Consider the following 26,513-nt stretch of genomic DNA (forward strand, 5'->3'; position numbering starts at 1 on the left):
TATATTATATTATAAACTATATAGTAAAATAATAGCTGTAACAAATTTATAAAATAAAATATGTTATAAATGAATTAATAATGGCTTATTCTCACTTTAATATGTATCAAACTTTATAACTTATAAATATATTATCAAACTATTATCAATTATTTAAATTAAATTTTAATTTATAAATGTGTGAGGATATAAATACATTTATATATTTTGTTGAATCAATTAATTTTAATTAATTTTTTTTTAAATACAAAAGTTAAATTAAACCAAATAATGATATTAAAATAACATTGAAAAAAACAATTATATATAATTTTTTTAAATTTGACTATAATTTTGTATGAAAAAAAATCTTAATTTTTTTTAAATATTTATTTAATTAACTTGCATTCTCTCTCATTCTCCACTACCTGGACGTTGTCATGCTCGTCTCATCCCAACAGCTACAGTTGTCAACCAAAACTCTTATCGAGTTCATAATAAAAGTTTTGACTGTCGTATCATGTTTGGATTGTTCATTGCCTACTAGAAACATTTATTATTTAGGTGAAGAACGATCTGTTTTAAAATTATTTCGAAACTAATTCCTTGTCTATATCAAGTTTGACGAATAAATATTAAACACATAAATACGAACATTTACGACATGAAGGGAATTCAACGATGACGATAACTGTGAAAATTTGTTCCGTTGAATCAATTTGATAAAATGAGAGTTGTGATAAGAAAAGTCGACCGGACCGTTTGTGGACCGGCCCACCGAAACCTGGGAAGTATGGGCCGGAGCCGAATGATTGGTTTGGTGGGTCATGTGTTATTTACATAGTATAAAAAAGTAAGATAATAATTCATAAAAAAGCGCATGTTAGAATGAAATGTGAGATAATTTCTTATTTTACGCGCGGCGTATTTTAGTATTCCGCTCACTTAACCAAGCTCCATATCTCCCTGTGTGAAAACGCTCCTTCCACAGAAAAGAAGAGAGAAAAATAAAAAAAACTCTGCAGTCTGTTTTTTTCTTTGTTTTCTCTCTCTTGCTGTGGAATTTTAGGGTTTTTTTTTTGTTGCCTTTCGTTCTCCATTTTTGTTCTCACTTCGTGTTTCGGTCGCTGGAATCTTCTTTATCCGACTGGTTTTGGTTTCCAATGTCTGTTAATTACTTGAAGTTCTTTTGTCGGTGTAACAACTTCCAATTCGTCGGGCGATTTCTGCTAATTGGTGGCTTTGTGCTTCCAATTGAGTTGAAATAGTGGGGTTTCTTTGTTCAATCGAAGCCCTTTCTGGGTGTGGCTATGGCGCCGAGTCGAAGAAAGGGCGCCGGCAAAGCCGCTGTGGCTGCCGCCTTGCGCCGGCAATGGAAAGTTGGGGATCTTGTGCTGGCGAAAGTGAAAGGATTCCCTGCTTGGCCTGCTACGGTATGGTTGAGTTTGTTGAACTTTGATTCTTGTATTTGGATGGGGTAGTGGTTTCTTTTGTGCTTTAGTAAGGGTTTGGGATTGCATGTTTTTAGGGGTATTTGCCTTTTGAGAGGATTAGTGGTCTGGCACAGCGTTGGAGATAGCTTAGCTAGATTTTGGTTGTTCTGATTGAGAAAATATTGTAACTTTATGGATATTTGATATAGGTTTTCATAGATAAATTCAGAAACTTTGGAAATTCTAGTTCAAAGTTTTAGGGAAAACGACGGTACTGTGGGCTATGAAGATTTGGACGGGTTAACGATCGTGAAACCGAATAACATGTACACGATCTGGAAATTTGGGTTTTTTTTTTTTTTTTTTGACTATTAATCTTTTTGCGGCTGGAAAATGGTGGATGTACTAATTATTGTTGCGATTTAAAATTGACCCACAAGGCAACAAACATGAAGAAGATGTTGCAAGAGGAACAATTATATGATTCCTTACTGTGAATTCACTACTAGAACAAGCACTTTCGTGTTGCTAATTTCAGTGTTGACTCTTTGTTGTCAATATTTATGGATCAAATGTCAACTAATCTCTCTGTCCATTTCTAGTGGTTAAGATAAGATAGAAAAGATGGTGGATTTTGTGTTTTCATGTACAATTTAAATGCACTCAGCAAGCTCATTTTGATGACAGGTGAGCGAGCCAGAGAAATGGGGTTACTCAGCTGATTGGAAGAAAGTTCTTGTCTATTTCTTTGGAACCCAGCAAATGTGAGTTCATTTTCGATACTTCTGACCCAAATTTCTTTGGAATGTTATTTTGATTATAGAACAAATCTTTATAACTCTGCTATCATTTGAAATTAAATATTTCTGGGAAGTTGCTGAATCACCGTGTTTGTTTGTTGGCCTCACCATATATGCTTTTCGGTTTCTTGCTATTCATACTTGCTTGCAAGTTTCTAATAAGTGACCCTTTTCATTTGTTCACCATCAAATAATCTACGTTCACCTTTCACTTTCTCGTGATGGAGCTCATACATATTACTGATACAAGCAAACATAAGGTTGCAGCTTATATTAATGGTTTTTTTACAAGGTTTGGATCAATTAACTAATGTGTCAGGAGATTGAAGTTAACAAAACAAGCATAGGTTATTAAGGATAAGAGAACGAAAAATTACCTCAAGGGGGAATCGGAGTTGTTAGTAGGAGGAGATGAGTTTGATGTAGAAGTTAGGAGTGTAGAGGGCTTAAATAAGGAGATTGTAATTTGTAGCAAGTTTTTCGTAGGAAGTTTAGTTTGAAGAGTCTTTTGAGCTCGATCTTCTCACTGGTTACAGATGATGGACATGCTGTTTTGGGGAGTATAAACTTGGGGTGAGTGATTCCATTCTTTTTCTCNAAAAAAAAAAAAAAAAAGAGATCAAGGGCATCAATATTAGCACAAAGATTATTGAAGAATTTCCTAGCATATATGTTTGTAAAAAGGGAGAATGGCCGAATATGTACCAAGGACTACCTCTAAAAGGAAACCACAAATCCTTTTCCTTCTGGAAGATTATTATTGAAAACATAGGAAGAAGGTTGTCACACATGGTCATCATGTTATACTTCAAATGGTCAAAGACTCACCCTAATACAAGCCACATTATCCAACATCCCCACATACTACATGTCTCTATTTGAAAAGCCACAAAAAGTAGCCGCGGATATAGAAAGATTATTCAGAAACTACTTGTGGAAAGATGGCCAACACCTTGTTTGATGGAATATTATAAACCTCCCAACATAAAAGGGAGGCCTCGGTCTTCCTCGGTAAGGAAGAACAACAAAGCTCTCCTCGCCAAATGGATATGGAGATATCATAATGAAGAAAAGATCCTGTGGAGAAATCTTATAAAGGCTAAATATAATNAGGAAGTTTAGTTTGAAGAGTCTTTTGAGCTCGATCTTCTCACTGGTTACAGATGATGGACATGCTGTTTTGGGGAGTATAAACTTGGGGTGAGTGATTCCATTCTTTTTCTCCTTTATGTGTTCCTAAGCCATTCATTGACTGTTTTGATAGGCAGCCTATTGGCAGTAGGGTGATATAGGTTTCACCTATACTCCTTTCACTTTGAAAGAGGCTACGGGAGGTACTTTGTTTTAAAGATTACAGTGCCTTCGCATTCTTGACATTCTTCTAGGATAATGGAATATTATTAAGTTGGATTTGCTCAGGGTGTTTGTAGTGGCCCTTCTCTTTCTCTCTTTCTATTTTATGTTGCTCCAATTTAGTTATATTCTTAAGGGAGGATATTTATGGAGCTATACTTTTCATTGAATCAAAATATTAAAGTTGAAAGGATAGGTTTCTAAAAAAGGCTACTACATGTTTTAATTGCATGGACTNATTCTACATCAAATCACCTCTCATTCTACAAAAGGGTCTTGGAAGTAAATAAAGAAACATCAAAACCTCATGACCAACCGAACTTGCCATAAGGTGGGTGATGGAGAAAGCACATTAGTTTGGACCGACCCATGGGTTGAAACACCACGCTAGCCATGAGGTATCCACTTCTTTACAGGCTCTCTCATAGCAAAAAAGCCATGATCAAAGAAACGTAGAATGTTGTCAACAAATTTTGGGACCTGAAGCTTGGTAGGAATTTAAAGGATAATGAAGCAACATAATGGGCCGAATTAAGCCTTGACCTTGCCTCTGTGGTATTTTCAAACAAAGCAGACTCACTGATTTGGCTCCCCAGTGCTAACGGGGTCTTTTTTTTACCAAATTCTGATGATGGACATGGGGGAAAAAGTAGAAGCAATGAATCGCACGCTAGCAAAGACAGTATGGAAAGGACATCAGCCTAAAAAGGTGAAGTTCTTCCTTTAGAAAATAGCGCATAAAGCCATTGTGCGTAGCACAAATGAAAATCTAAAAAAAAAAAAAAAAAAAGAATTCCTTTCATCACTCTTTCTCTAAATTGGTGTCCATTATGCAAGAAAGAAAATGAATCACAAAGCCAATTGTTTATGCAATGCACATATGCTCAGAATTTATGGACAACGATTCTCAATATATTCGAATGGCATCTCACATTTCCTAGGGAGGTAAAGGATCTTTTGGTATGACCTTAACATACCACCCTTTCAAGAATGCAAAAGCCCTACTATGGAAAAACCTCATCATGGCTTTCTTTTGGAATCTGTAGAAAGAAAGATATCAGAGAATATTTGCAAAAAAGACACAGACCTACACAAAACTATTCGGCAAGGTTGTTTACCAAGCTATATCTTGGTGTAGATTGTCTAATATTTTTACTTTCTATAGTTATACCTCTCTCATTGAAAATTGGGAAGATCTTTTGTAAATACTGGGGATAATACATCTCTTTTTAAATTTCAATCATGGATGAAATTGTCTCTTATAAAAAAAATTATTGGCTGTTGGACTATTATCTTAGTTAACTGGAAGGTGGTGTCTACATTATTGGGTTTGGGAGGTTTAGGGTTGGTAAACTTCTGGGAGAGGAGTGTGGTGCCAATTCCTAAAAGGGCGTGGGGATTGATAGTAATTGTAGAATTTTTAGAGGGGTGAAGAGATCATGTGATGGCGTTCGAGAGACTGAGGTGGTGATGCCGACTAGGCTATTATGATCTTGGTTTAATTTTATTCGATTGAAGCTCCTTTCGGTAGGTTGTTTGTGGGACTCCTTTTTGTTGAGTTTGTTTTTTAATGCTCTTGTACATTCTTTCATCTTTTTTTAGTGAAAGCTTGGCTTTTTGCCAAAAGTTCTTAAAAAGGCGTGATTGTATTCTCGGGAATCACAAGCTCTTTGGCGCATGAACATTCGCAGTAACATTTAAATTGGGGCAATGAAACTGTATTCGATTCTATAGAGATTTATGGGTTCAGAACCAACCACCCTAGATTTCCAAAATCTCTGTAGCCTAACGGACTCACGGTAGAAAGTGTTGTTCTTCTACTTAGAATTATAGTATCAATATTTATTGGATTTTTTTTTGTGCCCTTTTCCCTGGTTGCTCTTACAAGTTGGACATGGGTAACCTGGAAACTTATGTTGTTCTCATCAATATTTCTTGCAGAGCTTTTTGTAACCCTGCTGATGTTGAAGAATTTACTGAAGAGAAGAAGCAATCTCTTTTGGTTAAACGTCAAGGAAAGGGAGCAGATTTTGTTCGTGCTGTACAGGAAATCATTGAATGTCATGAGAAGTTAAAAGAATGTGATAACAATGATGAGATTATCTCATCTGATGATGTAGCTCGAGTAAATGGGGGTAGTGTTGTAGATTCATCTGCCAATGTTGAATCAAAAGATGAAACAGAAGCTCCTGTAGCAAATAGTAACAATCTGCAGTCAAATAATTCACTTTCTTCTAGAGACACAAGTGATCCGGCTCTACCTATAAAATTTGTATTGGATAGTGCACAAGGTAGTTCTTTGCTTGATAAAGAGGCCTTGCGGGATGAAGCTACTGATGCTGCTCTTTCCGAGCAACCCTTTCCTGCTAGTACCTCTTCAAGGAAAAGTTCTGGAGGATCAAAATTAAAAAGCTCTATCACAAAGAGAAATGTATCTGTTCAGAGATCTAGAAGCTCATCTAGGGTGGAGTCGCGCAGGTTACAGCACCTGGCAATCCCATCTAATAATGGGAACATAGTGGCCAATAACATTCCTGAAGAGTTACAGAGACGAAATAAGCGAAACAGAAAATCACCTGGTGAATCTGACTGCGATGATGCAACTTCAGAACCTTTGATTTCAAATGTTAGCATTGAAGATAATGTTTCTGAAATTGTTACAGCCGACTCTGATACCTATAGCCTGAATGAATGCAGCACTATTGATTCTGGGTGTAAATTTGAGAACTCTGAGACTGCTGTGGAGTGTTTGGAGAGAGATGTTGAGTTTGGCAAAGGACTTGATCTCCATATAAAGGCTGTAGTCATCAAGAAGAAAAGGAAGCCAATCAGAAAACGAGTGATGAATGATGCATCTGAAGATAATGGTGATGCTCAAGGCAAGGAGGAGATTTTGGAGGCTGTGGTGGATCACTCTAATCAATGTTCACAAAATGATTGTGAAAAGGGGGCAGAAAGATGTTCCAAAGAAGATGGGGATGAACATCTTCCTTTAGTGAAACGAGCGAGAGTTCGGATGAGCAAATTATCATCTTCAGAAGAATGTAAAAGACATTCAGATACAGAAGAACAGAACCAAAAGGAAGTAATAGCTATCAATCTTGCTGGGAAAGTCACCAATTATTCAAATTCTTCCAATGGTAGTATTTATAGAGGCTTGGATGCAGTAAATGATGTTCCGAATTACACGTCACCTTCTAAGGTTTGCACTCAAGTCTCTGCAAATTGGTCTCAGCTTTGCAATTTTAAGAAAGACCAATCATTTTGTTCCTCAGTTGATGGTGAATCTGTTTTACCACCATCAAAACGCCTCCATCGTGCTTTGGAGGCCATGTCAGCTAATGTGGCCGAAGAAGATAAGGCTGCTGCTGAAGCCACTGTATCCATGCGAACTTCTACGAATGGTTGCATCACAACTTCTACATGTAGTTCCTCTCATTTCCGGACGGAAATCAAAGAAGGCAATTGCTTAGGGCTGCATAGTAGAAAATTTCATGATGACCCCTCTGAAGTGGATGATCAAGGATTTTCTACCAGTGCGAATGACATGATCACTGAGGCAAATGACAAAACACCTGTAAAAGTAGACTGTGGTCATCAAGCAGATCAAAATTTACCAAATCAACAGGATTCCAAGGATTACATCCTACTGGAGGGTGGGGTAAAACATATTGATGATGCAGATCATTGTGATTCACGTGTAGGCTGTCATTCAGATAGAACGGAAGTTCAAATTAATAGTGTGGAAAAGGAGTCTCCTTCTAGAGAACCGGCAGATGTCAGATCTAATTGTTGTGAAGTGGATAAGTTGCTTCCTCTGGATGACGAAGGAAACACTGATGTTGCTGCTCCACATATTGTTAGATCTGAAAATCCTGATGAGCATTTGGAATCTTCAGAGAACTGTAGGATGGGCTGTGGACTTGTTACTGGTCCCAATGATATTGCTCATCTTTCACATCAGAATGGATCTGATGAAGTGAAGTGTGGTGCAGATGGTATCACGGTAGCTAAGTCCCCGAAGCTTGCACCTGCTGATAATTGTGAAGAGAACATGTAAGCATACTTATGTGTTTATACTGCCTTGCTTCACAGAAATTTTAATATAATTAAACTTGAAATTCTCCTTATACTTTTCTCTTTAACCCATGGATTGTTTAAACTTTTCGTTCTTCTTCCCCATCACCGTCTCTGCTTCAGAGATTAAAAGTCATTTTAAGCTTCTCCCTTGCCCATTCCTGATGGTAGTTTTCTTCATTATACATCAATCATTTGTGGGGAATACATTGAACAGATATAAGATTGAGAGGATGAAAATTTCTTGATATATAAATGCTAATAAAATAAAGTAGAAATGATGCTGAAAATTTGTGTATTGACAGGTTTTTCACCATTCATCTTTTATGTTTATATGAAAATGATCCAAAGAGTAAATTTTATATTTCCTTGTCAATTGGCACATAAAATTCCAGTTATAGATTGAAAAATTCTTCAGTCTCTTTCTTTGGGCCTATAGTTAAACTGCATCCGTTGTTCACTGTAGCCTTTATAATTAAACTCATTAAATATATAACAAGAGTGTTTTAGGGACCATGTTTGGTTAACAATTCAGTTTTTCATAATTTAAATTGGATGATTCTTCTGCGCGGTCTTTTCTAAATACTTGTTTTATTCTTGTCATAGGCTTGATGTGAAAGAGGTTAACGGTCGAGATTTGGTTAACAACCAAACATCTCCCTTTTCTAGTGATCATGTTGTTGCAAAGGATGCATCAGAAGAAAGGTCCAGTTCGTCTGTTGTAGGCACAGGCTGTTCTCTTGCAATGGATTCTGTTGATCCTATCGCTATTTCAGTTAGGCATCATCTTCTAGTAAATAGTAGCAGTTGTAGTCCTCACATTAGGTTATCTCACAAGAAAAGTTTGGGTGCCCTTTTCGAGGAAGTTAAATTTGAATCTGCAGTGACTCTAAAGTTAAAGCCTGTGGGCAAGAATGTTGAAGCGCATGCTGCTCTTTCATCCTTCGAATCCATGCTTGGGAACTTGACTAGGACTAAAGATAGCATTGGTCGAGCGACACGTGCAGCTATTGAATGTGCGAAGTTTGGTGTTGGCCCCAAGGTATTATAATTTATTTTCTGGATTCTTGTTGCTTCACTTGCTAGTTGTATGCCTTTTCATTCCTAATTGTAATTTGCAAGCGAGAAGATTTATCTAACCATTTCGCATCTCCCTTTTTCGAGAGGAGAGCCTGAATTTCAAGGGACACTGGCACTACTGCAATTGTTGTCAGAACATGTTTTAAATGAGCTTTTTTTATTAAAAAAATTGGATTACAAGTGATTTACCATTCTCCATGATGTATATTTTTCAAAAATGAAACTAAGTCAGTGTTCTCAAGTCTTTCTAATTAGAACTGAACTTGCTTCTTGAGCATCATTATCACCTCATGCTACACAATTACGTTTTATTTGGTGAAATCTATTTGTTTTTTTATAGTTTTGTTTACATCAGGCTTTTTTCTCCCTCTTTAGTTCATGTGTGCAGCTTAGTTCCTTGATTTATGAACTACTTTTGACTTAATAACTGTCTTTCTATTTAAGATTTCTTATCTTTTCTTCCTTGTTCCTACAAAAGTGCCCTGTACTGAATGCTAAGTGTATTGTATGTCCAGTGTGTCCGAGATTGACACATGTCCAACACCAATGCTTTGCTCAAAACAGTGTCTGCTACATGGATTTCAATTTAAATAAGTGCTGAGATATGAAGATGAAAACTGCATTCCGCACTGTAACAAGTAATCATATGATGATACAACATTACGTACCCTTAGCCTGGTTTCGATTATAGGTTCTATCATGGTTCTCTTGCAGGTTCTCTAGCCTCTGCATCTTTATAATTGGTTTTGAACGTTACTAGTGTATCTCTGCCCACTGTGCTGTGTTCTTGAAAGAAACAAATCCTTCTTTTTACGAATAATGACTACTTTAGTCTTGGAGGATAACTTCTCCATATTGTAATGAAAAAGCTTGCATGATATCAGAAAACGGACACCGACAAAAATCTATTACATGATGTGATAACTGGTCATAGTTACCATCTTACAATCCAATCTTACTAGACTTTCTGAAAAAGTAAGAATAAGAGCATATTACTTGTCAAAAGATTATGACTTCGTTTTTCTTTCTGCCACCATATTTTCTAGAAATGTTACGGAAAACGACTGCATCTTCTGATCCCTGTTCAGTGAGTAAATTGAACTATGTTGGAAATTTCAGATGCTGCGTTATTGGGCATTATTGAATAATTTCTTTTCTCAACTTTTAGTTATTATTTGAGGTTTTTTTTCATTATTTGAATCGAAATTCTCTCTAGGTGGTTGAAGTACTCACTCGGACTCTGGACATGGAATCAAGCTTACATAAAAAGTTGGACCTGTTCTTTCTTATCGATTCAATCACGCAAAGCTCTCAAAATCTAAAAGGCAAGTCATTTGATGACCTTAATTCTCTTCTGGCAGTATTATAATGTTATGTTTTAATGAAGATTTTTTCTTCTAAACTTTATATGAAGATGTTTGTGAATGCTACAGGCAATGTTGCAGATATTTATCCACCGGCCATCCAGTTGGTGCTCTCACGGCTCCTGTCTGCTGTTGCTCCTCCTGGAATCGGTGCACAGGAAAATCGTAAACAGTGCATTAAGGTTTCAATAATCCTAAGTACTTGGAATGATATTTCGTTCCATCTCTTCTTTCAATATCGATATTTTGGCTTACTCACCATTCATTGTCTGCCACAGGTTTTAAGACTTTGGTCACAGAGAGGGGTCCTTCCAGAATCAATAATTCGTCATCATATCCGAGAACTGGATTCACTCAGTAGCTCATCCTCCAGTGGTGCCTACTCTCGGCGTTCATCTAGAACAGAGAGGTCATTGGATGATCCTCTCAGGGAAATGGAGGGCATGCTTGTTGATGAATATGGAAGGTTTGAATATATTGGTTCTTTTTACCTATAAGAAAATAGTCTTTTCATTTAAATAACCTTTAACTTCTAGAATGGGTTCATTGATAATTTTTACGAATTGTAGCAATTCAAGCTTTCAAATTCCTGGTTTCTGCATGCCTCGAATGCTCAAGGACGAAGATGAGGGAAGTGATTCTGATGGAGGAAGTTTTGAGGCTGTTACTCCTGAACATACACCTCAAGCTTGTGAAGAACTTGAGACTGTTCCTGTAACGGAGAAGCGTAGGCATATTCTGGAAGATGTTGATGGTGAGCTTGAAATGGAAGATGTTGCTCCCCCTTGTGAAGTTGAAATGAGTTCCTCTAATTCCGTAGTTGTAAATGTCGTTGAGGCTGTGCATGAAAAGTTCGAGCAGCATTTTCCTCTACCTATAGCTCCTCCGCTACCTCAGGATGTGCCGCCGTCATGCCCACCACTTCCATCGTCCCCTCCTCCCCAGCCTCCGCCTTTGCCTCCTCCATTCTCCAGGAGTGATTCATGTGCCAGCGATTTTGAGTTGAGGCGCTCCTATATGGAGACAAATGTTAGCACCTGTTCTTTTGCTTCATTTATTCTGCTTTTCATTCTACTTAAATTTTTCTATTTCTTTCCCCTATGGTTTATATCATGCAGAATGTTCGAGGTAATTCGATGCAACCAGTCGTTCAATCATCAAATGCATCTGGGACGACTCCAAGAAAAAGTGATGCGGTACATTATCCTGCCTCATCAAATGCATCTGGGATTACTCAAAGAACAAGTGATGCGGTTCACTACCCCGCATCAGAGCGCAGAGATCTTCAGATGAAGATGCCCGAATGTACTCCTCGTTCCTTCAGCAATATCCCTGCTAGAGTATTGAATAATGGCCAGCGTGATGATTCTACTGCATTGCCTAACAAGGCTTACCCCTTAAGACCACCCCATCCTCCACCACAAGATCAGTTTACCTATGTCCACGGAGACCACCGCATGAAGCCTCGATGGGAGGACGCACCCACTTCTTACTCAAGTAGATTTCGCTATGCTGAAGATACGGATGGCGAAAGCTTCTACAATGACCATGAAAGAATGAGACATTACTCCTATGAGCCACATGAGAGCTGGAGGATTCCGCGACCTTTCTACGGTAAAGTTTGTAGCATATTTGACCGACCAATACGAGAGATATGTAAAATTTGTAGTCGTGGTATCTTTTTTAACTTTGTTGCAACATTTTAATGTTGACTCCCTCTGTCTTTTTTTAATATAGGTTCTCGCTATCACGATAGAGCAAGAACATCCTACGGTCCTGCTTCTTGCGGTGGAACTCCATGTGAACCGACAAGAGTACATAGCCAGCGCTGGAGATTTCCCTCTCGAGATATAAACAGTAGAAACTCTATGCCTTATAGACAACCTTATGAAGGTCCCGTGCGTGTTTCAAATAGAGGTGACTGACTAATTTTATAGCCGTTCTTTTCATCTATACATAAATCAAAGCATATCATATAATTTTGATGCCATTTGACATGAATGGTATCACTGCTGATGCATAAAAAGCCATTAAGATGAATGTACTCTTTGTTCATTTGTTCTTTTTTGTATTTCAGGACCTAGCTTTTGGCGACCAAGATGAAGAAACATAATCTAATTACTAGAAATGGTACCTAATGGTCATAAAGTTTATTATTATTATTATTTTTTAAGCTTAAGCTAACTGCATAAACCATTGGGTGTTGCAGGTAGAAACGATTTTTTAGCTTACTCCTTAAGATGTCGACACGGTTCTTCAAGGGTGCATGTGAGATCGGAATCCACGTGTGCCGATGGGTGTACATAGGTAATATATCATCCTGTAGAGATGGTTGAGAACTGTAATTATTTAGGCTGTTTATGCAGTTTTTCCGATTTTCTTTTAATTTAGAACACACGCTCGAGTCCCCAATTTTTTTAGCATAACTTATCAGTTGGAAAGGCCTTCACTGGGTAGTTTGCCAATATACAAGGGCAGTTGTTAAAAGGATTCATACCTCTTTACCTTATCAGGCAGTCTGTCTCCTCATCCCCATGCCTTAGTTATGGAAGAACTCTTGGATATTTTCCCTTGCTTTCTCTCGAGCAAAGTAACGGTCAGCTCATCCATTAAGAAAGAACTCGTAACGGTGCTTCTCGACACCTCTGTTTTCTCCTCCTCTTCTCCTTGTCCATTTGAAATCTTCTTAACTCACAACATAATGTAAGGTACTTATATTAGCAGCTACATCTTGTTCAACATTAAAGTTACACGGTGGCTCTCCATCGCAACTTTTGTATATTCATTTATATATATAGATCTTCCTCTTCATGTCTGCAAGCATCTGAGAGCATCCGAGTGGTCGTTATGATCTAATAATAGCTATTTTTACATAGAAGATGGATAAAATTATTTCCCTAGAAGTTTGAATAAAGAACCTGCTGGTATTGTTTAAGACTAAAGTTGATTTCAAAAGGGAATCTGAAGAGAGAATTCTCTTTGTTTTTGTTTGTTTGTTCTTGGGGTTTGAGATTAAGTTTCTGCTGTGTGAAATGTGGGTTTTGATGAGCTTTTAACCTTTTTACTGCTGCCTTGTAATTGTTTTGCTGGATTGGTGACAACATTTTACTACCTAATGATATTATTAGCCTTTTGTTCTGTTTTGTTTGAGAAATGAAGCATGTTTGCTCTTTATTACTTGTATTAGTTTCCATATATCTTTGAAGTTCTTATCAAGCTTCAAAAACGAAGAAAAGTAGTCCCAAATGTTTGTTTTTTTGAGGGAAGAAGAATTAGATGATTGAGGCGGGTTAGGGAATTCGGGTATCAAGTCCTCTTACGGGGCGAGGTAGCCGAAACGAACAGTATCTGCAAGACATTGAAAAACCAGAAACAATGCTATACGATGCTACACTAGCCAATTTGGCTTTTAAGTACTTTGATATCGCACCATATGTATAAGACCGACACGAATGTAAGGCAAAGAGAACCGTTGCACAATGTATTAGAAATTGGACTCGTTGGACCAAACATGAGGTTCGAGGTTTAGTTTGGGTTTAAAAAGTCATTCGGGTGCATATGTTCCAATATGCAAGATAGAACTATTTACCCACTATGTTGTGAAGTATAATAGTCGAACAAGAATTGAATTGCTGTATTTTAGTCAACTCAACTCGACCATAAATTGGTGGATCGAACACGACTCGGGGTTAATTCTAAACTCTATAATCTCACTGTTATTTTGTTTATTTGCTTTGTTATGTTATTGACTCGGGGATATTTTTCTTTGAAGAACTTAAAGCAGTATATCTTGTCTATTTTAATTCGTTACGAATTGTTGTCAACTTCACCGTTTTAAAAACGCGTATATTATAAGGAGAGGTTTTCACACCCTTGTAAAGAATGTTTCGTTCCTCTCCAATCGATGCGAGATCTCATAGTTCAATGTCATGCATTATGTCGTCTTCTTTGTGCTTCAAAGTTCAACTAAGACGTTGATATACATAGTCTATTGACCTTAATATCTCGAGTGTGTCCTTCGAAGTTTTGATTTTAATTTTAATAAGTATCTTGTTTACATTTCTTTTGAACTAATGAGCGGGTGAAAATGATTTGAAACATGACTTCATTCAATGTGTCTCGTTAGTTAAAAAGTTAAAAAGAGAGTAGATTAGGACAAAGGTGTCAATCAAACAAAGATTTTTTTTTAATGTAGGCAATCAAGACTAGATTCTTCCCAATATCATTTAAGGGGTAGATTAGGATGTGAAGGTTTTTTTTTTTTTTTTTTTTTTGTTTTGTTTTGTTTTGACGACACATAACTGGTCATAGCAGATAATATCTACTAGCAATGGTCTCAGACTGTTACAAATGGTATCATAGCCAGACACCGGGCGACGTGCCAGCGAGGACGTTGGGCCCCAAGGGAGTGGATTGTGAGGTCTCTCATCACTTGAAGAGGGGAACAAAACATTTCTTATAAGGGTGTAGAAACGTCTCCCTAATAGATGCGTTTTAAAACCATGAGGTTGACAACGATAACGTAACGGGCCAAAACAAACAATATTTATTAACTGCTTAACAAACTCAAATGCACTGGTGTCATAAAGAAGAGATTTGCGTGTTTCATTCTAGACACCTAATTTCTAAAATCGACTTTAGCAACATGGGTACTAGATGACAATTTCATCACAAAGCACATTGATGGGGACATATCAAGTAAAGTTGCTTTTGAACTAGACTTACCGACTTTAGAACAGTTGCTACTAAAATAGGTGTACTCGAAACAGGATTCCGATCTCTAAATGAATCTGTTATAGCTACTCGATCTCGATCAAATGGTCGTAGATGGGTATGAATAATTTCGAGAGAAAAATCAAGAAACGATCGTTAATAAGAACAAAATTTCATTATTTATGATATTATAGAGAAAAATGATAAATAAAATACACACAATATAGAACCATCTCTAAATGATTTAGCTTTTGTAATGTATATATTCCCTTTTAATCTTGACCGTCCAATATTTGATCTTATAGCATTGAAAGTCCCTTCAAAATTTGTTCCATGTGCACCATTTTCTTGGCTTCATTGTTCAAGGAGTTGCAGCTGCAATGGCTGCACTTCTCTTCCTCGGCAGGCCGAGGAGGGTCGCTAAATTCGTCGGGACTTTTGTGGTGATGACGTTCGAGTGAAGAAACTGGTCGATTATCGTCGTGCTAGGCACTGTAACGAGCTTGTTCCATTCTTCTTCGGCTTCTTTCCCTTGTTTTTTAAAGGCCTCGGTCGCATCCAACCGGTGTATCTTCCACCCCTTGATGTTTCTCAGCCGTTGGATCTTCCCCATTTGCCTCGATGCTAGCTTGCATGTGTACTTCTTTACTTTTGATATGGCTTCTTGCAAAAGTTTCTCTTGAGTTTCGTCGTTTAATAACGATCTGTATCGAAAATACGAGTCGAATTCGGGAACCCCAATTGCCCTTTTGATCCCACGAGAATAATCACCAGCCGGATCGAAGAATTCTTCGGCCTCGTCGACCATCCCATTTGCTACCATCTTGTCAACTCGTTTGGATACAAAGGAATGAAGTACTGGCATTGACACATCCACCCAAAGGAAGCAACATTCATATTTCGATTGAAAGTTCGAGTCAATTAAAGCTTCAACGTAAGAATTCGAGCCACCAGCAATGATTGGGAGACGGTCACGGCCGAGAATAGTGTCCAAAGAAAGCATAGCCATATCAGAGAAGTTGGTAGCCGAGAAGTCAGAGAAAGGATCAATAATTCCAAGTAAGTGATGAGGCACACCGCGTTGTTCTTGTTTAGTGACCTTATTTGTTATTATATCCAGACCGTCGTAGACTTGCATTTTGTCAGAATTGATGACTTCCGACGGAAATCGGGTAGCAATATCGATCGAAAGTCGAGATTTTCCCGTTCCAGTGGCGCCAATCACAATCACCACCTTCTCCTTTTCGAGCTTCCTAACGTTGAAGAAAGGGTTGGTGTTAATTCTTCGAGGGGGAAGATTTATCAATGGTTGTTGAGTGATTTGTTGGCTCATGAACATGGTAGACACATTCATGATGAACCCTAATATTTCATGATTTATCAAACAAAATCAAAAAAATATCAAACAAAATAGAAAAAATATGAACATATAGAGAGAGAAGCATCACCTTTTGAGAGAATTTGATAAAAAAAAACGTGTTCTTGGAGCAGAAAAAGAAGTTTTTAAGGGCAAATTTAGTGTTTAAATCTCTCTTTCTCTTGAAAGTTTTGAAGTAAAATGAGTAGAATTTGCAATGTGTTATGGGTCAAGGAGGGGTATGCCTTTTATAGACTTGATATTCAAATGTGTACTCAAAATCTTTGAAGATGATACTCATTTGTGGAGTGGCTATCATATCTTGAACAACAGCTTATTATTTTTTACGATAATAATTAATATAAAACTCATAAAGGCACTTGGAATGATTGATTTGATAGAGCTATATGCGGTAGAGTAACGGCAAATTTGCATAAGAATATATGACTTTTTCTCCTTTTTAACTTTCGAATATTGAGTTTTTAAATGCCACCATTTTCGATCTTTGAACTGATTACAATATTTTCTGCACGGGTTTTGATTAAATCACAAGTTTAGTTCGAAAAAAAGTCTAGTAGATTTTTAAACGCAACGGGTCAAAACAAACAATATCTACTAAAGGTGAACTTAGGATGTTACAAATAGTATCAAAGCAAGACACCGAGCGATATGTTAGCGATGACGCTAGGATCTCAAAGGCAGTGGATTGTGAAGTCCCACATTGGTTGGAAAGGTGAACGAAATATTCTTTAAGGGTGTGTAAACCTTTCCCCAGTAGACATGTTTTAAAACTTAGAGGTGGGTTTGGACCACAATACGTAACGGGCTGAAGCGGACAATATCTGCTAGTGGTGGGTTTGGACTGTTACAATTCAGTTCGATCGTAAAAGTCGAGTAGGTCAGGTATATCTATGACATTATACGTAGAATCGAAAGTTTACGGACCTATTAAAATTGTTAAAGTACAATGATCAAGCTGATTATTAACCTAATATTTTGATGATGTACAGCTAATTTTAGACCTTTGGAATTTTCTCGTTTGTCATATTAATTACAACTATAACACACTAAAAACCCAATAGTTATATTTGATTTTGATCGGTTTAGAATCGAATGATCATTGGGAAAAGTCACTTCAAATTCGTAATCAGATAATTTTAGCCGTATAATTGTGATAATTGAAGAAAAATTTTAGTCCTTTCAACGTACGATGCGTGACAACGATCGTTTTTTTTTTTAGTGTAAGACACAATTTGATTCCCTTGGCCAAGTTGTTGCTTTGATATAACCCATGATATGTGTTGTGTAGATATGGTTCTTCCATAACATATTCAAAAAGGGCAATTTAAACTATATTTTAAATTATTTCTCTATTAAGATATAATCTTAATCGAAATCCGAATTCGATAACTAATAACCTCGACATTTCGCTGTAACATCGTCACGCTATTTACCTCTCGATTTTAAGAGTAAAAACTATTCCCACAAGCCAACACGAGTCATTTCAACATATTTTGTCATCACTCGCATGTTTTCTAAGAAAATTCTCGAGAGGTTATCCAATATAGAACGGCTCACGTTTAACTTTGAAGTTGTTATGATCGTGCCACTGAAAGGAAGATACTCGTAATAACCTTCAATTCTTTTAAGTTTTTCTTAATCAGGAGAGTGTTTGGATATGATACTCGTCGTCGCTATCAATGGGAACACATTCACCAAACTAAAGTATCATAGGGATATGAGTCGTAACCCTCTTTTTCAATAGGAGCAATGTGAATCTCGAGAGATTTCAACGTTAATTGAACGATTATTAGGATGCTGCCACGTTATGATAAGTAGGTCGGGGTACAAAAGATCTAATAACTCGAAAAACTCGATCAATTCAACTTAACTCATACTGAAATTGAATTGCAAATCTTAATTCAACGTTTTAACATAAATAATTAGAACATTGAAAATAAAATTTTGAATAAATTACTCGAACAACTAGAACCAACTCAACCCAGTATTTTATGGTTAGGTCAGGTTCATTATGAACTGACGGGCCAAATTCTAACTACCTCGAGAACAATTAATTCAAAAGAAGGATCTTAATTTAAATCTTCTCATTTTTCCATTAACTTTATGAAATTTATACATCAAATGTCAATGAAATTAACATAAAGAGATATGAATATGACTTTAAAAGAAAATTACTCATCATAAATACTTTCAATAAAGCAAAATATAATGCAACTATCAATTTAATTACTTTTTCATTAATCATTTTGATCGGAAAACTTTAATTTATTATTATTATTATTATTTTAATCGTCTAAGTCGACTGTGAATAGATATTGTCTGCTTTGACCCGTTACATATTGTCGTCAGTCTCACGATTTTAAAACGTGGCTATTAAGGAGAGGTTTTCACACCCTTATAAGGAATTACCCGTTCCCCCTCTGACTGATATGGGATCTCACACTTTTCGATACGAAAAATTAAATGAAATTTTCATTCGAGAATATAAAAATCTTCATTTCTATTTAAATTAAAATTTGGTAAATATAATAAAATTATATATTATTGTTTTTATTTTATTTATGTAAATAATTAATTAATTAATTTTTTTTTTTTTCAAACACTTATCTTGTACGGAAGGTTAATTTAGTAAGAATACCAAGTCACGTTATCCCCTAAAAACATCGTCAAAATTGGTCGGATCACGACCGTGATGACGGTCGGGTCGGGTCGGGTCTGCCATTCTGTTGCCGTCTGAAGGGCATTTCTGTCATTTCAGGAATCGGCCTCGGTGGCGGTGAGCGGCGGAGAAAGACGTCTCTCAATTTCAATCCTATCTGAAACAGAATATTCTTCCGAATCTAATCCCTCTCTCTGTTCCTCTTTCAATTTCTAGGGCCTCTGTTTGATTGTTCCTCCATTTTCAAGCTTTCGATTCGATTTTGCCCTACTTTTTTGATCTCCCTCATCTTCATCCTTCTCCGATTCTCCTTTTTCCGTCGGTTCATCCAGCGCGAATCAGCCTCCAAAATAGAAATTTCCATCCCATCCGACACGGCCTAAAAGTACAAGTTGCGCTTCGATTGGATTCTCAGTTTCTGCTCCAATCATGGCGTCCACTGATGTTCTTAACCAAGAACAGAATCGTTTCACCTTTTCCCCTCTCAGCGATCCAATTAAAGGTACTTCTTCTTCTAATTATAATAGCATTTGCCGATTAATAAACGATCCTTTATTTAGATTTAGTAATACACATTTGAATAATTTTCTGCTTCGATGATACGATTTCTTAAAATTTTTCTCTATCGATTTATGTTTCTCTCTGACTGTCTTATTGGAGTAATTTCACAGGCGATGAGAATTCTCGGGGTATGTCCATCGAGAAAAAGATTGAATTTCTGGAGAGCTTGACTGGAAAGGTCGGTTATGAATGATCTTCTTAGAGCTTAATTACTTCCCTCAGGACTGTTCTGTGAACTGCTCACTTGTCTTTAGCTTTGTTAATGCAACATAATCCTTTTGCAATGTGCTTTGGATGAACTGGAAGTTTACTTCTGAATTGGGATATTGGTAGTTCATTTATATGGTTACTTAAGGAAGAAATATTACCAAAATTTATGGATTGTTTTCCATGCCAAAATATGGTCTCCTTTGCAGATTCATTTGGAGTAGTTTTCATGTGGCAAAGTTGTGTCTAGCATTTGCGATCTATACTCTAATTGGAAGTTGGAATTCTACCTGTGTGATACTGATGATAGCTCTCTTATTATCAGGTTACTAATAGGAAGTCTCGCAGATGGTTAAACGATCGACTTTTAATGGAGCTTGTTCCTCGTTTGAATGCCGAAGAAATTAGAGGCTTGTTTGCTCCACCGCCTTGGGGTATATAATGCATCTAAAGAATCTTTCCATATTATGCAAGTTGTGATGAGAGTTACTTCTGTGATATAGATACTTAATATTTTTGAAATTAGAGTCGTTTTTCCATCACTTCGTGTCATCTTACATTATAGGATTCAAAGTACAAAATGGAACTATCCGTTAGTTCATTACAACCAAGGAAAGTTCGTAACTCCTGTCTTAAAAGACCACCAGAACCTTTCGATCATACACTTTCAATCATAAGATTACTGGGAAAGTGGTATGAACTAGATATTTTTGGATGATTAGCTCCTGGAAAGTGTTCTAGTCATTTATTTTAACTAGTGGTATTTTGAAATTTGCCAGTCGATAGGTTATAAGAATCAGCGCCAGTAAGAATTTTAGTAGCCTGTTAGCCATGTTTAGTAATCGAGATTTTGCATTTTTCATTATGCTTATTTAACTGTCGTATGCGGTTCTTGGTTATTTTCTTTTTGATGTTATTCTGAGTTGATTTGTGCAAGACATTTTTTTTTCCCCATATTTAGTGGATTTATTGCTAACTCTTAGAGGTAATGGCTATATCTGCTATCATCTCTCCTATGCTGATTTTTATTGATCCTTTTATTTGAGCCTAGAAGTTCCTCACTCTGGCGAAAGGATTCATCATGGTTTGAGATTAATTTGCAGGTGATGATGTACGGCCCACAACGTTCTCCATGACTAACGCAGAAGACTGGGACAAATTCAGGAGTATTGACATGGATAAAGAGGTTTTTTTTTTGGCTTTCATGTCACCATTATAATTTTTATCTTTTTAACTTCAATAGAGTTAAACATTTCTCGTGTTTTTTTATAAGAAACAATTTCATTGATATACGACATTTACAAAAAGGATAGAACATCCTTGGTGATTACAAAAGGCTCTCCCAATTGTTTAAAAGGGAAGTGCAGCTACAGGAAGTAAAATAACCTAAGGGCTGCTCTTGTCCAAAAATTTTTGTTGGTTATGTTCACCCAAAGAAGGGCCTGGGTGATGTGCATTTGAAATTAAAGGGTCATATGATCTTCTTTTTAGGCTAAGCTCATTGGAGTCTTGGAGAACTCATCCGCTAGGAAAAAGGGTCATATCGATGCTGACAAAATGGCTTTCTTGAATGCCTGGCGCAGAATAGAGAGTCGAACAAGAGAGGCACTTCGTCGTAGTTTTCTTCCAGGGCTTGTTGAGAGTTTTGAGGTATGTTTTCGTAGGAGAACTCTGGTCAGAATGTTGGTTGTTCACCAAGTCTAGACGGTTGGGGAGGAGAACGAAGCATTCCTTATAAGGGTGTGGAAACCTCTTTCTACCAGACACGTTTTAAAATCTTTGAGGAGAAGCCCGAAAGGAAAAATCCAAAGAGGACAATATCTGCTAGCGGTGGGTTTGTGCTGTTACAACTTAACTTAATAACTTGGTCTGCATTTTATTTCTTCAGGAATGCATACGATCATTCATCTCAGACTCTAGTAATCAAGACGTCCTAACTTTGCGGGTTCAAGATCCTTTCCACAGATTATTGCTGCATGGAGTTTGTGAGGTATTCCCTTTGTGTTCAATTTGAAAAAATGGCTTAATCATGAAATTACAAAGCAGTTCACACAAACATGATTCGTTGCAACTTATCTGACCTGAAATGATTCTAATGTATACAGGATGAAATATAAAAACGAACCGAATATTTGGTAAATCGTAGGACTTATCTGACCTGAAATGATTCTAATGTATACAGGATGAAATATAAAAACGAACCGAATATTTGGTAAAAAGGACTTATCTGACCTGAAATGATTCTAATGTATACAGGATGAAATATAAAAACGAACCGAATATTTGGTAAATCGTAGATTTATAACCACGAGAAGCTGTTCGTTCTTTATTCATCTTCTATTTGGCAAACATTTTCTTGGCATCATACGAATCGTTTTTTTTGGTAGTTCTACAATCTGGATTCTGCAACTGTTCCCGAGTCGAAGGGCGCTGGCAGTACGAAGATGACTCGGATAACAAGGAAGAAAAAGGCCATGGTTGAGATCCCAAATATAACTCTGACCCATTTTCTTAAGATGTCCAAAGAAGGAACATGGTAACTTCAATCCATTAGGTGAATAAACTTGATAGGCTTTTTCATTGATGTTCATTACAATAAGCATTAAATTATTTAGACGTTTGGTACTGTACAGATGTTGCTTAAATCCTGCTACTGGACTGGCGTGTACTGTAAATTAGCTTAATTGTGCCGTTTATATATCATTTGAACAGGGAAATACCTGTAAATTAACGGATATTGTTCTCTTTGATCTTTTCTTTTCGATCTTCTCAGGGTTTTTTAAATGTATATGTGGATCCGTTAGGGAGATGTTTTCACACTTTTATAAAAAAAATGTTTTGTTCTCTTCTCCAACTGATATGGGATCTCACAATTCACCCCCCTTCGAGGTTCAGTGTCCTCGCTAACGCACTGTCTGGTGTTTGGCTCTTATATCATTTGTAACGGCCTAAGTCTACCGCTATCAAATATTGTCATCTTTGGGTTTTCCCTTTCGGACTTCTCCTCAAAGTTTTTAAAACGTGTGCGAAGGAGATCTTTTCACATCCTTGTCAAAAATGTTTTGTTGTTCCCTTCTCCAACAGAGGTAGGATCTCACAATCCACCCTTCTTCAGGGTCCCGCGTTTCATTCCTCCCTTCAATTGATGTGGGATCTCACAGTCTATTGTTGACAAGTCTGAAGGCTAATGAAGTGATCGTCGTTGTTCTATAGCATTAGGTGTCACTCATGATTATGTCACCGGGTGCTATTGGCCACATATTCATAGATGCACAACTCAATGGCTATTCAAAGACCTCTTCAAGTCATAAGAACAAGTTTTTTTACCAAAATATTTAGGACTCCTATCTCAAACTTTCAAAACAATCAGAGATCTTCGACTTTAGTTGCGATTTAGAGATTATGATCAAGTTTTGGCACGAGTTAATTCGAACTAGGTCATGATCTGCTTCCACCTTCCTAAATCATCCTAGTATTTGGTGGGGTCGAGAGCTTTGCAGGGCAAAGCAGCACCCTTGTCCAGCACTTAAATTCATATCAGTTCTCTTCTTCATTTGAGTTGTACTCATAAAAGATCCTTGTTGTCCTTAACCATGGAAGAAGACCATATCGACCATATCAATCTAACACAACAAATCGAAGACAAGATTTAAATTAACACTAAAAAAAAAAGATGACGTTTAACTATCGAACAAGTATTATATTTATTAAAAATTAAAACTCGACAATGAATGCAAATCTCGAAGTCAAATAATTAATCACAATAATATTATATTAATCAAATAATTAATCTTGAATCTCAAATTATTATTTTTTCATTCAAATCTTATTGACATATAAATATAAAATATGTCACAACAGAAACCAATTTAAAATAATTTATATTTTCATCCAACATATTAATATTTTTACATGTCAAGAAATTAATGAAATATTTTTTAAAAAAATATAACTCATGTGAATATAATATTAATAACAATAATTTTAACACATTTTTTAAAAAGTGTGAAAGGTGACACTATTATGCATTTATTTAATAAAAACGTGACACTATATTTTAATTTTAGATTCGTCTTAATAATTTATATTATTTTAGCCTATCTATTATTTAACATTTTAATCGCTATACTTTTAATTTTTTAAAAATAAATTTAGTTTCTATTAACCTAATATATAAATAAATCGTATATAAATAATATTATTATTTAAACCATCTTAAACTTTATTAAAGTACTTGAAAGTATAAAAGCATATAAATTTAAAAATAAAAAATGATATTGTATTTTTTTTTTCCATTTTTGCCCTTTTGACATTTTTGCCCTTTCTTTTTAAACCGAGCACTTTTACACTACTTGTTGGGGGCATTCAAAGAGATCATAATTAGAAAGTTAATGGAAAAATGGGCCAAACACAATAAATATATATATAATGTATTTCTTATTTTTTATTGTTTTGATTATGATCGGCTAAGCTATGTTTAAATTGGTATATTTATTATTATTATTATTATTATTATTATTTACTTAGAATAAGTTGAAAAAAAAAATAAGTTTTTTAAACAAAATTAATTTTCTAAAAGCAAAGAACATAAAATAAAAATATATATTTTTAGAAAAAAAAGATTTGTCCTTTTATTTATGTATTTATTTATTTTCTCTTTTCTTTTTTATACACACCATTATCTAATTTTGATTTTTATAATTATAAAATCATATAATAATATTTTTGGTGGCCATGCGTTACGCATGAGTTGTATCCCACATATATTTATTTATCTATCAATGATGATTTTATCCTTTATATTTATTTATTTATTTATTTTATTTATCTATCAACTGAATTGTGACAACTGCATACGTAATAATTAATAAGTGCCTTATTTGCATTTTCTTTCCATTTTTTAAAATCACGCCTACACTACGATATTATTTACACTATGATACATGCGCACTCCTTTCTCTTAGCGGTTTTTTCGACAGCGTGAGCATACGCTAGCTGAAGGTCGGGTTAAGTGGGTATATATATGAGCTTGCCTGAGAGTTTATATGATCGTGTGTGAGCCGTGTGTAGAGAAGTATTGCACATCTAATATGACCCGACTTGAAAGTAGAGATCAAGGTCATGATAGGTTCCACCATGATTGCAATTCTTGACCCTAAAGGCTACTTATTTACATACTCATGTCGCGTGATACTTTTATTTTAGGTAAATATAAGGCACCCATATATGAATGTAGGCGTTTCTGTGAAGGCCATGAGTCGATAAGGACGTTTTTATTATTGTTTCGATTCCATTTTTTCCATTTATGTTTAATTATTTTTTATATTTTTTAATGAATTCTACAAAATTCACTTTTTTTTTTTTAATTTAATATCTAATTTTTAGAAAAATTTGAGGATTTATTAAATATTTATTTATATATATATATATATGTATATATATATTTTTTGCTATAAAAAGGAACTTGGTTTGAAAGACTGAAATGCAAGCTTTGGACTGCAAAAAAAATGGCGACGCCTCTGTTCTTCGTGTTCTTCACTTTCTCTCTCCTTCCCTTTCCATTTCTCTCTCTCCAAACAGCCTTTATCGCTCCCATTCACAAAGATCACAACTCCGGCCTCTACTCCATCTCCGTCCACGTTAAAACTCCCCTCCGTCCGGCCAATCTCCACCTCGATCTCGGCGGCGCCTTCTCCTGGATCGACTGCTACAACCACTATAACTCTTCCTCTTACCGTCTCGTCAAATGCAATTCTCCTCTCTCCGATTCTTTCAACCACCGCGTTTGCAGCTCCTGTATCCAAGCCCCAACGTCAATCTGCGCTAACGACGCCATTTTCTCCGACGTCTACCCCGAGAAACCCTCGATTCGAGACGAATACGTTGATTACCTTAACCCGAAGCTCACGGATTCCGAGAATGTAGTCACCGATGTTCTTGCTCTGTCCACCACCGACGGTTCCCGTTCCGGCTTACTCCGTCGAATTTCTAACATGCCGTTTGCCTGTGTGAAGACAAATTTCCTCCGAGGACTTGCTCGGAATGTAATTGGCCTGGCGGCGCTCGGCCGTGCGAACGAATCGATTCCGTTGACGATTAGTGCGAAATTCAATAGCCCTAGAATCTTCGCGATTTGTTTATCGGGAACGAGATTAGGATCTGGTGTAGCGTTTATCGGATCTAAAGGACCGTACGTATTTTCCCCCAATGTTGATCTCTCCAAATCCCTAATTTACACTCCATTGCTCTTCAATCCCCAAAGCGGCTCAATCTACACGAATTGGTTGCCGTCTTACGAGTATTACATTGGACTCTCCGCCATCAGAATCAACAACGAGGCGGTGCGATTCAACACTTCCTTGTTGCAGTTTGAGCCAGTTCACGGCCGCGGCGGAGCGAAGATCAGCACCTCCACTACCTACGCTCTGCTCGAGAGCTCTATTTACAGAGCATTCGCGACGGCGTTTATGAAGGAAGCGGCTATGTTGAACTTCACGTTGGCGAATGCGGTGGAGCCGTTCGGCGTGTGCTTTGAGGGGAGCAGCGTTGCGATGACGGCGGCGGGACCGAGGGCGCCGGTGGTGTATTTGGAAATGGAGAAGGGGAAAGTGGTGTGGAAATTGGGGGGAAGGAATTCGATGGTGAGGATTAAGAAGCTGGGAGTGGATTTGTGGTGCTTAGGATATGTTAATGGCGGGGAGTTCCCGAGGACGCCGATCGTGATCGGAGGTCTGCAAATGGAGGATCATTTGTTGCAGTTCGATCTTGAAAAGCATAGATTTGGGTTTACTTCGTCGGCGTTGCTGCAAGGGACTTCGTGTTCTAAGTTCAACTTCAGTTCTTCCGACAATTTGTTATAATAATATGTTAGTGGATAATAGCCACTAAAATAAAATAAACCCAAATCGA

The 26,513-nt window shown here is 36.6% G+C and overlaps 4 protein-coding genes across 4 annotated transcripts; 3 read left to right on the top strand and 1 right to left on the bottom strand.

The window, feature by feature from the left end:
* Nucleotides 1-995: 995 nt before the first annotated feature.
* On the top strand, nt 996-12,909 carry LOC111778206 (protein HUA2-LIKE 2-like). Its single transcript, XM_023657896.1, has 12 exons — nt 996-1,412; nt 2,100-2,176; nt 5,507-7,621; nt 8,249-8,684; nt 9,939-10,047; nt 10,156-10,268; nt 10,365-10,552; nt 10,656-11,115; nt 11,205-11,700; nt 11,824-12,003; nt 12,164-12,216; nt 12,296-12,909. Exons 1-11 carry the CDS (start codon nt 1,290-1,292, stop codon nt 12,187-12,189), a joined length of 4,323 nt encoding a protein of 1,440 aa, XP_023513664.1. The 5' UTR covers nt 996-1,289; the 3' UTR covers nt 12,190-12,216; nt 12,296-12,909.
* Nucleotides 12,910-15,004: 2,095 nt separating this feature from the next.
* On the bottom strand, nt 15,005-16,404 carry LOC111779083 (adenylate isopentenyltransferase 3, chloroplastic-like). Its single transcript, XM_023659142.1, has 2 exons — nt 16,248-16,404; nt 15,005-16,161 (listed from the first exon to the last, which is right to left on the bottom strand). Exon 2 carries the CDS (start codon nt 16,151-16,153, stop codon nt 15,161-15,163), a length of 993 nt encoding a protein of 330 aa, XP_023514910.1. The 5' UTR covers nt 16,154-16,161; nt 16,248-16,404; the 3' UTR covers nt 15,005-15,160.
* Nucleotides 16,405-18,995: 2,591 nt separating this feature from the next.
* Nucleotides 18,996-22,354, top strand: LOC111779218 (R3H domain-containing protein 4-like). Its single transcript, XM_023659315.1, has 7 exons — nt 18,996-19,338; nt 19,508-19,575; nt 19,930-20,038; nt 20,708-20,790; nt 21,096-21,254; nt 21,493-21,594; nt 21,992-22,354. Exons 1-7 carry the CDS (start codon nt 19,266-19,268, stop codon nt 22,142-22,144), a joined length of 747 nt encoding a protein of 248 aa, XP_023515083.1. The 5' UTR covers nt 18,996-19,265; the 3' UTR covers nt 22,145-22,354.
* A 2,745-nt stretch (nt 22,355-25,099) lies between these two features.
* LOC111778963 (basic 7S globulin 2-like) lies at nt 25,100-26,509 on the top strand. The gene has a single exon (XM_023658978.1). The coding sequence runs from the start codon at nt 25,112-25,114 to the stop codon at nt 26,462-26,464; it is 1,353 nt and encodes a 450-aa protein (XP_023514746.1). The 5' UTR covers nt 25,100-25,111; the 3' UTR covers nt 26,465-26,509.
* The last annotated feature ends 4 nt before the right edge of the window (nt 26,510-26,513 follow it).

The sequence above is a fragment of the Cucurbita pepo genome, chromosome LG17, assembly GCF_002806865.2.
Source record: "Cucurbita pepo subsp. pepo cultivar mu-cu-16 chromosome LG17, ASM280686v2, whole genome shotgun sequence".
In the NCBI taxonomy this organism is placed as follows: domain Eukaryota; kingdom Viridiplantae; phylum Streptophyta; class Magnoliopsida; order Cucurbitales; family Cucurbitaceae; genus Cucurbita; species Cucurbita pepo.

Excerpts from the sequence above, each read along its gene's own strand:
- LOC111778206 (XM_023657896.1), top strand. The coding sequence starts at position 1,290 with ATGGCGCCGAGTCGAAGAAAGGGCGCCGGCAAAGCCGCTGTGGCTGCC. Across the intron at positions 2,177-5,506 it reads TTCTTTGGAACCCAGCAAAT|AGCTTTTTGTAACCCTGCTG; the intron begins GTGAGTTCATTT and ends TATTTCTTGCAG. Across the intron at positions 10,048-10,155 it reads AAGCTCTCAAAATCTAAAAG|GCAATGTTGCAGATATTTAT; the intron begins GCAAGTCATTTG and ends TGAATGCTACAG.
- LOC111779083 (XM_023659142.1), bottom strand. The coding sequence starts at position 16,153 with ATGAATGTGTCTACCATGTTCATGAGCCAACAAATCACTCAACAACCA.
- LOC111779218 (XM_023659315.1), top strand. The coding sequence starts at position 19,266 with ATGGCGTCCACTGATGTTCTTAACCAAGAACAGAATCGTTTCACCTTT. Across the intron at positions 19,339-19,507 it reads TCTCAGCGATCCAATTAAAG|GCGATGAGAATTCTCGGGGT; the intron begins GTACTTCTTCTT and ends GTAATTTCACAG. Across the intron at positions 19,576-19,929 it reads TGGAGAGCTTGACTGGAAAG|GTTACTAATAGGAAGTCTCG; the intron begins GTCGGTTATGAA and ends TCTTATTATCAG.
- LOC111778963 (XM_023658978.1), top strand. The coding sequence starts at position 25,112 with ATGGCGACGCCTCTGTTCTTCGTGTTCTTCACTTTCTCTCTCCTTCCC.